General features: G+C 42.0%; 1 protein-coding gene across 1 annotated transcript in view; it reads right to left on the bottom strand.

The window, feature by feature from the left end:
- Nucleotides 1-698: 698 nt before the first annotated feature.
- LOC147111582 (leukocyte cell-derived chemotaxin 1-like) overlaps nucleotides 699-11,257 on the bottom strand; it is a 40,548-nt gene continuing 29,989 nt past the window's right edge. Inside the window, exons 5-6 of the mRNA XM_085998647.1 lie at nucleotides 3,044-3,197; nucleotides 699-1,443 (exon numbers count right to left, since the gene is read on the bottom strand). Coding sequence (XP_085854773.1) covers nucleotides 1,139-1,443; nucleotides 3,044-3,197 — 459 coding nt within the window. The 3' untranslated portion in view covers nucleotides 699-1,138. The remainder of the gene's footprint in view (nucleotides 1,444-3,043; nucleotides 3,198-11,257) is intronic.

Raw genomic sequence — 11,257 nt, 5'->3', positions numbered from 1 at the left:
GGCGTCTCCCAATGGCTTAAAATGGCGTCTCCCGCACTTTCCTTCCTCCCCCGCTGCTGCCAACGCTGCTCCCGGCGGTTCTCGTGGCAATGGCGGCACCCAGTAGGTTTCGCGCGCTTCTCCTGCGCTGCTGCCAACGCCACTCGCGGTGGTCCTCGTGGCAATGGTGGCGCCTCGCGGGTTTCTGCGTGTCTCTCTCTCCCTCTCTTCGACGCTGCTCGGCCCCTGAACACCGGCTGCGCCCTGTGCACTCTGCCGTCTCTCTGTCTCTCCCCCGTCGACGCTGCTCGGCCCTTTGCTGTGCCGCTTGGTCGGGCTCTAGCCCGCCGCTGTCCGGGAAGGGTCTGCGCACTACCTGTTGCCAGCCCGTTTCGCTGGACCACCTCGACTGGAAAGCCAAGCCTGGCTCTCGACAGCTTCCCCCGCAATTCTCGAGTCTCTGCTGGATGACTGGGCGGTTGCCCGTGGTCGACGCCCGAGTCTCTGGCCTTGACCTCCAATCCACTGATCTCCAGGAATGAATCCCTGGGAGGTGATGCAGAGTTGCAGGTAGGTTCGAACTTGCCTTGTCGCCAATGTTGTGTCCGTGTATAATAAGACACAGACTGCAGGAGAACGGTACAACAGGTGTTTACTCAACGTGGTTCACAGTGGAACTGATCTGTACAGATTACTACTCAGTGCTATATACAGGTGTGGTCACTGCCGGTACTACAGTATACATGAGCTGTAAAAGATAGTTCCCCCCCTTAAAGGTATATACATTACAACATCCAAATTTCAAATGAAATCAGACTGGGTAAATACAAAATCTTCAAATAGAGCAGAAATCCTTAAATTTAGACAAGGTTTCTGTGCATGGTCATATAACTTCTCATTCTTAGTCAGCTGAAAACATAGGATGCCACGTCAGGGTAGCAAGGTTACAGAACTTCTTTGACAAATATGAAAAACCTTATGATACAATCTTGATTGCCATGAGTGTTAGCAATAATTTTGTTTTTGAACAGTCAAAAATGGTGATTAAGGTACAATTACGCACATACGAACCCGTTTGTTTATGTATTCTTTGAAATTTTAAGTCAGTTACTTGGCACGGATGCCCATGCTTAGCTAGGCTCTATTATTTGATTAACTGCTATGTACAACCTTTGTAAAATAATCCTGAATGCCTGCAAGACGATTCAATACTTACATGATAGGGGTTTTCTGCATTGAAAGTAGATGGAACCCCTTCTTCTTCTGGAACGGTGTCGTTTGCTCTTTGTTCTGGTCTTGCATCCTGAGCTTGGACATCAGTTGTGTCGATGGCAACCTCAGCAGGTGCTCCTTCAATCTGACCATATTCATCCACCACACCAGTGTTAAACTCAAACTCATAGTAGTAAGGGTCAGGTATCAGAGGTCTCTCACGGTCTATTGATCTTTTCTTCCTTTGACCTTCTGTGAACACAATAGTAATTACAGTGCAAATTGGCTGGCTTCAAGCCAGTTTTTTTTTAATGTTAAAAATAATGTTATCCATTTTCAGGGCGTTATCAGTTGAATCCAGCTGACTCTGATGGGACAAAAGTATTCTGTCTCCATTGGCTGTAAAGGTGTTGTCTGAAATAAGTTTGAACATTCTCATTTCAAATCATAGAAGGCTTGGCTCTACAGCATTAAAATACCACCAAACTGAGAATAAATTGGCAATCTCATAGAATCATAGAATTTTACAGCACAGTAGGAGACCATTTGGCTCATCGTGCCTGTGCCGGCTCTTTGAAAGAGCTACCTAATTAGTCCCACTCTCTGCTCTTTACCCATAGCCCTGCAAATTTTCCTTTTCTTCAAGTATTTATTCAATTCCCTTTTGAAAGATACTATTGAATCTGCTTCCACCACTCTTTCAGGCAGAGCATTCCAGATCATAACAAATCGCGGTGTAAAAAATATTCTCCTCATCTCTCCTCTAGTTCTTTTGCCAATTATCTTAAATCTGTGTCCTCTGGTTACCAGCCCTCCTGCCAGTGGAAACAGTTTCTCCTCATCTACTGTTATCACAATCCTTCATAATTTTGGGGAGATCAGGGGAAATGAATTTTTTTTAGCAGCGTGTTGTTATGATCTGGAATGCACTGCCTGAAAGGGTGGTGGAAGCAGATTCAATAGTAACTTTCAAAAGGGAATTGAATTATATAGTTGAAAAGAAAAAATTTGTAAGTCTATGGGGAAAGAGTGGGGGAGTGGGACTACTTGCGTAGTTCTTTCAAAGAGCTGGCACAGGCATGATGGGCCAAATAGGTTCCTTCTATGTTGCATAGTTCTATGATTCTAAGAGAAACAGAAGACTGAAGCATCCTGAAAGCTCAGATATAAGTTTATAAACACAAATCACATTATTATATAGATAGATACATGAGAGTAAGTTTTGTGAGGGTACTAGGCCTCGGTTGACGGGAGCATGGATTGGAGAAATATGGAATTTAGTGCACCTTATACGCATCCACCATAACTTGCCCAACCTCCTCCTCGGCTCACAACCAACAGTGCAGGAGGTGTACGAGTAATCACTTCATAACTGTTGTTACAAATTCTGCAGAATAATGTAGTCTGCTTATGCTGCCCACCTACAAAATGGCAGGATTGATGAAGAAGCAGAAGTTAGACTCTACTTGAAACTAATTTAGAAGTACACACATTCGAAGTGATCTGGCAATTAATTTTATTTTATTTATTAGTTGACTTTTTAATGCATTAATTTTAATTGCGGGAAAGTCAGGCTGACCTGTGCGCCCAATCCATGCTTCAGTTGAGCGAGCCTTTGTGTTTTGAGCGCAGAGTCACAGAAATCAGTGCAAGGGTGAAAACATAAAGTTCAAAATTACATTTCACGTGTGTAGATTGTTTGAAAGGTTAATTGATTTTTGGTTCTTCTGAGAAGGCCTACTTATAGGTTCCACAAAAAAACATTTTGTCTCATCTGAAGCCATTCCTATGTAGCCTTTATAGCTAGACTGCAGCAGTAAATGGTTGTTGCTTCATAGTCATCATGGGTTACCTTTTGTATATGTTGGACGAAGCCAGTAAATAGGGAGATCACCACACAGTTCCAAAATCTTAGGGCTCAAGAAGGCATGGTCTTTGATTGGTTGGTCTGCGGCCACCCAGATGAGAGACTCTTCCTCAAACCTTGCAGGCATGATTTCCTCTTCCTTAAATAACAGAACAGTAGATAATGCATTGCATATTGTTTACCAACTATTCAAAAATAATGATGTAGTCATCAACCATCTGTTACATTATTGACACATGCTAAAGGGAGCTCCACTGTCACTGTCCCAAACAATTCAAGCATTTTGTTGAAAATAGTGACGTATTTTTCTTTTTAATGGATAGAAGATTCTGTATTCCCAGAGCAGTAACCTTCTGTTGTACTAATTCAGCAAATATTTAAGGGATCATTTAAATATATGGAACCTTTATATTAACAAATAGTTTTTATTATTTGCTTGCATTTCCAAAGCTTCTTGTGATTTTTTTCAAATCCAATTCCCTTAAATGTAACCCAAAATCGCCACACGAACAGGAACATTTCTTAAGTTTTTACAAAACCAGCTGTGCTGTGCAATGTCTGGCATTAGCAACATCACACAGCTGGACAATTCCAACTAATGATAGGTCTTTCAGCTCAGCTAAGATTGGGATCATCTCTTCAAACTGAGGCGAGCCGCAGTCCTAGTTGCCAATAAGTATCCAATCAGGACTGGTCATATTTCACAAATGCTGAGACGGAGACAAAGGCAACTTTGCCCCACCCTAAGCCAACCCGATAGCAGAACACTCATCCAGTGTGGAGCTTGGGTTGTCTTTTCCCTCTTAAAATGGTTCTTCCAGAAATATCTGGAATTACACCAATGTTACCACATGATGGCGGTGTTGGCACAAGAGTGGATATGCATGGATTCATTTTTGGACGTGAACAGTGTGGAATTATCATCAAACTCCTACAAACCTCCTGCTGTGCTTCAGAGACAAGCTCATGCTGAAGTTATCGCAGATATCATTCCTTTGCGCTTACACAAGTGTACATCTATTGTGCACCTCTTGTTAAGCCACTTCTTCAAGAAAAATTCTCTAATCTAATTGATTGATGAGAGATTTCTGAGTGTTTCCCTTTAGGCATCTCTGAAAAGGGATTTGGTAGAACATCTTGTGAAAAGGGCACCTTGTATTGCTCAGACAGGCATACAGACATGTCTTGCTCTCGCTTAAAGGTCTTGTACTTGAATATCCAGAAGTACAAGTGTCAGCTGTTGGCAATTTATTTGGCAATCTCGTAAACAAAATTGAAACAAAGATAGCAACTATCAGAATTTGTTTTCTTCCCAAGTTTTTCTCAAAATGTATTTCACATATAATAAATGTTATATGTTTTACTATGCAACCTGTATTATATATTTAAGTGCAAACATAACTGTCAATTATTAGGAATCAGTGGTAGGTTTGGAGATTTATTTATGTACTCCTATGGTTAAAAGCTAAAAATATCTAACTAAAATGGCAAAAGAATCTAGAGAATGAATAATCATAAGGATGTTTCTTGGGATGGGATCAAAAGGTTAGAGCTGCCACAAAGGATCAGCTTTTTGTTTATCTCTTAGTTTATTAATGAACGACCATTAAATATATTGTAAAATCTCTTATACCACCTACACTAAAAATCTATTGCAAACCCTCGAAGGACAACAAAATAATTTATAAACTGTCATAATTTCATATCAATGATTTTTATAGTCTGCTTTATAATAAGGACATACCATAAAATACGACATCTAAGGTGTGACTTATTGTAACAGCCGTGGCTATAATGCTGCATTCCCCCCTCTCCCTCCCCCAAGATGCTAGCATGTATTTTGCATCTACAAACACTTTAATTAAAACTGATGCTTGATAGTAACATTCTGGCTGAATGTCAGGTTTGGTCTGTCAGATTTAATTAATAAATGGACAGTTGATTCTGAAAAGACCCCTCCCATAGGCGACCCTTGCACCTCATGATAATTCTCTGGGGATCATTTTCAGCTCATTCACTATGTTGTGGTTTTTGAGGAGGGAGAATTCTACCTCCTGTCACAAAACCTACAATTGGACAAGTTCATGATTCAGATATCAAAGGCCCACTTCTGTGTTCTCTTTATTTTGCTATCCAGTCTATTTTTCCTCAAATTAGTGAGCCTCTGGAATTATTCATTTGTCCTCCTTTGTTTATTTTGCAATCCTTGCAGTGTTCTCTTCACTCCAAACATTGAGATACTCAGTGATCAGAGGAATCTTACTAATTCGGGTCCATGTTTTGGACAGTTTCATTATCCCACCCACTCGTGATTCCCATTAAGCTGGACATTTTTCAGCATTCTTCTTTTGATCTGTATATCAGTATACGATAACTTCACCATTTTATTTCCCACTGAGGTGCTATTGACCTTCAGTAAAAAATATTCTGGCACCAGGATGTCAAATTCCTACTGCTCTCGACCCATACTAGATGTGACAGGAGTGTTGAAAATTTCACCCACTGTATGAATTGATATTATAATGTTTGTAATCAGAATGGTTTGTTTTACACCATATTGTTATATTCTGGTAGAAAAAACACAAGACCAACTCATAACCAGTTTTTATACACTCCACCTTTGATTTCCTAAACAGCATTGTGGAGAGAGGTGTCTCCACAATGTCAGTCAGGTGTTGACTCTGGGATCTGCAGGCAATGCTCACACCCATAAAGCAATGGTGAAAATTGATAGATTCTGCTGATTGACTTCAGTGGCCACTATTCTTTAAAGATGTTAACACAATGAACAAGACCCAGAATGTAGGTTTGGGTTTCCCCATAGATGTCCTCTTTGGATTGCTTTTGATGCTCCAAACACAAATGATCATTCGATCAAACTCCTTATTTCACATAGGGTCAATCAAGTGGACAGCAGAATATGATTCCAATGCTGACACACTTGAAGGCAAGTTATCTACACCACCATCTCCCAAAATTATGAGCTCAATCAGCAGTTAAATACGCTTCTGAACCATAAGAGCTGCAGACTCATTTCAAAATGGCTGAGTGGTATTGATTACAATTTCTCTGGTTTAACACTACAGGCCTTTTGCACTCAGATATAGTGAAGTTTCAGTCTACAAAACATATTAAGTCTTGTTTCCCTTTTCATCTATCCCTTGTATACCACGACATCTGTCAAATTTCTGTAGCTTCTTCTCACGTTTTGGACTCTTCAACCTTACTCGTGAGCTCCTCGTGCACCACAATATGCCTGCTTCCCTAGACCAGAGATCAACCAGGCCTTTTTTTTTTTCAAACTTCATAGAACCTGCCCTTTTAACAGAATTACCAGGTTTGTCTCTTTTCCTTCTTCACAACATTAAGCAATTCAATTGGTGTCTATCCTGTCTTCAATTGGAGGACCCTCGGGGCAGATTCCTTCAAAGATTTGATAGTCAGTATCTTCAGATACACCTACGGTTAAGACAGACACATATATTTCTCCCTTCAAGGGTTGTCAGTTGATAGTGATATCCGTGAGATAGGCCATAGCTCTTAGGCTTATCAACTTGGTGGTAGCCATCACTCATTGCTTAAGTCTTTACTTCCATCACCTATTAAAGTCTGTTCTGTTCCTCCATATTCAATGGATTCTGAACCACTACTCAAATGGATTTCAAGAAACAACTTACATTTATATAGCACATTTAACATAATAAAATGTCCCAAGGCACTTCTGGAGCATTATCAAAAAACAAAATTTGCCATTGAGCCATAAAAGGAGATGTGTAGATGTGCAGATGACCAAAAGCTTGGTTGCAGAGGTAGGTTTTAAGGAGCATCTTAAAGGAAGAAAGAGAAGTGGAGAGGCAGAGAGATTTAGGGAGGGAATTCCAGAGCTTAGGACCTAGGCAGCTGAAGGCATGACTGCCAATGGTGGAGCAATTAAAATCGGGGATGTTCAAGAGGTCAGAATTGGCGCAGCACAAAGATCTCAGGGGATTATAGGGCTGGAGGAGATTCCAGAGATAGGGAGGGGCGAGGCCATGGAGGGGTTTGAAAACAAGGATGAGAATTTTAAAATCAAGGCGTTGCTTAACTGGGAGCCAATGTAGGTCAGCAAGCACAGGGGAGATGTGTGAGCAGGACGTGGTGCGAGTTAGGACATGTGGGGCAGAGTTTTGGATGACCTCAGATTTATGGAGGGTACAATTAGGGAGGCCGGACAGGAGTGCTTTGGAATAGTCAAGTCTAGAGGTAACAAAGGCATGGATGAAGGTTTCGGCAGCAGATAAGCTGAGGCAAGGGCGAAGATGGGCGATGCTATGGAGGTGGAAATGGGCTGTCTTAGTGATGGAACGGATATGAGGTAGGAAGCTCAACTTGTGATCGCATATGACAAAGTTGGTCAGCCTCAGACAGTTGCCGGGGAGAGAGATCGAATCAGTGGAAAGGGAATGGAGTTTGTGGCGTGAACCGAAGACAACGGCTTCGGTCTTCCCGATATTTAATGGGAGGAAATTTCTGCTCATCCAGTGCGGGATGTCGGACAAGCAGTCTGACAGTATAGAGACAGTGGAGGGTTCGAGAGAGGTGGAGGAGAGGTAGGGCTGGGTATCATCAGTGCACATGTGAAAACTCACACTGGGTCGCCGGTTGATGTCACCGAGGGCCAGCATGTAGATGAGAAATAGGAGGGGCCAAGGATAGATCCTTGGGGAACAGCAGAGGTGACAGTGCAGGATTGGGAAGAGAAGCCATTGCAGGTACTTCTATGGTTATGGCTGGAAAGATAGGAAATGAACCAGGTGAATGCAGTCCCACCCAGCTGGACGACAGTGGAGAGGCATTGGAGCAGAATTTTGTGATCAATCATGTCAAAGGCTGCAGTCAGGTCAAGAAGGATGAGAAGGGATAGATTACCTTTGTTACAGTCAATTAGGATGTCAACTTCAGAAGAGATGGTTGGATATTCTTATTTCTTATCTCTTATTTTTATCTCTCTCTCCTAGCCATTCCAACTATAAGTAGCATGCGTTCTGGGATTCTAAGTGACCTTTTCCCCTATTTTCTATGAGCCTCTCTCTATTACAGTACCTGTAGCAATAAACATTTCCTCAATAAACACAACTCTAGACCCTAGAAAGTACAGCTGAAGTTAGCTTTAACTCTACGTTACAGTTGAGGGAAAGGGACTCCTATGCCACAGTGCTGAATACAAGTTTATTATTATTGGGACTTTGGCTAATAAAGCAGAAAGTGCACCATATTTTCAAGACTCAGGCATTGCAGAAGTCGCAATCTGGTTGTTTGTAGTGACAGGTCAACTGCATAGTAGAGTTTCAAGATACTGAGCTCTGTGTAAATGGTTATTGTATTCTGTGCTCCTTTTGCATGGGATTTAGCTTAGGGAGGCCAGCAAGATGGGGAAAAGGCTTCTAAAGATGTCAGGTGGCAAATCATTTGTACAGTACTGTTCCACTGCTATTCTATCAATCAGATATACTATTCCAGGCACCGCTATCTGGGATTGACTGAAGAGCAGTACCTTAGGAGGATAAAGCTTAGCAGGGAAGCAGTGACAGAGCTATGGCAATTCTCAGACACCACCTCCAGACAAGATCTAACATCCGTATGGCATTGCTGGTAGCTGTCAAAATTGCCACAGCCTCAAATTTTAAGCCTCCAACTCTTTCCAAACTAACACTGGTGCTAGCCAGTTTTCTGTGCACAGATACGTGAAGGGGTGTCAGATTTAGTAGAGCTGGCATCTTCAATTCTACCAGTCTGCTGATTTTCTGACTGTAGAGAGTCATTAATTGCGCCCATATGGCCATTTGGACCCCTGTGCATAATACTGTGGTGTGCGTGAACTGAAAGGGATTTTACTCTTATCGACGTACAGCTGGTCTGCGATCCTCATAATAGAATCATGCAGGTCACTTACTGCTTTTCTGACAGCTCCCATGATACTTTTATTTTATGGCAATCGACTGTGCCAGCCCTATTTTAAAGGGGTAGGAAGACTTCAAGGATGGCTTTTGACGTATTGCTTCAGATTTCTCGACATATCAGAGGGCACATTGCAGTACAGACCCAAGATCTCAAAAATCAGTCATCTGCTGCATAACTCCCCCCCTGCCCCGTCAAGCAACAAAAGCAGAATCCTTGAAACTGCTAGAGCAGGAAGGTAACCATGAGGAAGGAGCTGGTGAAACATCAGCACAAACTTTAAAGGTTCGTCAGACACTTAATAAGCACCTGAGTTGCTCAATTTCTCAAACTGTTTGTCCACAACTACAAAATAAAATATCCTAAAATGTCTTCTTTCCTGCCTACTTCCTCAACTACCATCAATTCATATCTTTTGTGTGGTCCTACATTATCCTAAACAATTACATATGCATCTTACACACAATGTACTAACCATTGTATGTTGTGTGAATGCTTCCCCTTTGTGTTGATGTATTGTGGATGATGTCCAACATCCAACCTATTACATTTTTAAGTGATTTTTTTGTGGAAGGAATAAAGTTGCTGGCTAGCTGCAGGGTGTCACAGATGGCTTTCTGGGATACTGTAGCCATAGTCACCCTTATACTGTGCATTTTAGAGGAGTCTCAGTCAGTCCTGTGAGGTCAATCCTTAGTTGCTGCAACAGAGGCACAAATCATACTGGACCTCCAGCCAGCATCTGTCTTGCTTTCAGCAGGCACCAATACTTGCTCCACCCCACCCATGTACTGTGGCTCACCCTCCTCAATCTCTGGGGGTGTACTGGTTGCTTAATCCTGCTCACTCACATCTCTGGTGTTGTAGTAGCTATTTAGTCCTGCTCACTTTCTGCCACATCTAATGTCACTTGAGCAGGGATGCTTGATGGACTGGATGTGTTGTTTCCTTGAGAGACAGCTGCATGATCCATTCCAAGGTTGTCTCTTGCCAATCTACCAACATGTTGGTGCTGGCTGAGAGACCAAGGCCTAGAAACTCCAGTACACTGGAAACCTGCTGGTAACAGCAGTGGCCAAGGCGAACAGTCGCCCGCTGAGAGAGCGCAGGCAGCACCGGTATTTTGGTGCTGCCTGCTATTGAACATCAGAATTTGTGGTGTAACGCGCTCTTTCTAGCACTAAGCTCAGCAGGAGGCCATAGGTCGCGTCTGTGTCCCACTTGCAGTGAAGGAGAATTGGGAAGAAATGAACAAATCTGTAGGCCATGTACAGAACAGTTGCCATACTTGATACAACAATATTACCTACCACCCGATTATTAACTATGTTTGTTGATTTTTTAGTAGTTCATGAAATGGATGCATCTGTGTTCTCTGTAACACTAATCTTTCCCCAATGGTTGCTCTTGAAAGTATTTAAATGTGTAGTAATTATGCCAGCTTTTAATGGGTCTTAAATACTCAACACAAAATGATTCTTTGATAAATAATTGGTTATAATTCCGTAAAATCATAAGCAGTTGAGTCCAGATTTGCCAAGGGGTGACGTTCTGGTGACGCCATCATAAAGATAAAAGAGATCTTATCGGAGATGATCTTCAAACGTTGCAATGGAGTTCTAGCCAGTCTCATATTTTTTAGGAGTTCATTTTTTTTTTTGTTTGCTGGGAATCCGCTAAGGGATTTGCAGTTTTGTACAGGTGTTCAGTTCTGAACTAAAAGCTCGTTCCACAAGGTTTCACCCATTTGATTTACTGACCCCAAAACAGTGTAGGCCTCTTCTGTCAAAATGCTGTCTTAAATAAATGCTTTTGAGCAATTCTTCCATTAGCCTGATGCTCTCTGTATGTGCCTCTATGACATTCTCACAGTAGTACAATATTACATGGCATGACCATTTATATTACTGTACTTTTCTATGAGCTCTGGGTAAGGTTCCAACTTCACTGTGCCCTGCTCTTTTGGTGCTCTCAAGAGTAGTACTCCTTAAAAGGCATGAAGGGCTTGAGACAGTTGGGCCAACCATCCACGAGATTTTACTCCTGATGATTTTACATCATCTTGTCTTGCAAGCAGGTATAATAGTACAGAGAGATTGGAGGTACACACAACTGTGACTGCACAACCTCAGGGATATACCACATGCTAGAACATTATAATGCATATTCCTTTGTGAAGCCCCTTTAAGAACTGCTACTACATGCATTGCTTCCCATAAGCACTTAGCAATTCTAAGCACAGCATACATTGTAAGTGTCTTC

The sequence above is a fragment of the Somniosus microcephalus genome, chromosome 10, assembly GCF_052327205.1.
Source record: "Somniosus microcephalus isolate GS21.2 chromosome 10, FLI_Smic_1.0, whole genome shotgun sequence".
Taxonomy (NCBI): domain Eukaryota; kingdom Metazoa; phylum Chordata; class Chondrichthyes; order Squaliformes; family Somniosidae; genus Somniosus; species Somniosus microcephalus.
The sequence above is the reverse complement of the archived record's forward strand: the minus strand, read 5'-3'. Positions and strand labels throughout refer to the sequence as shown.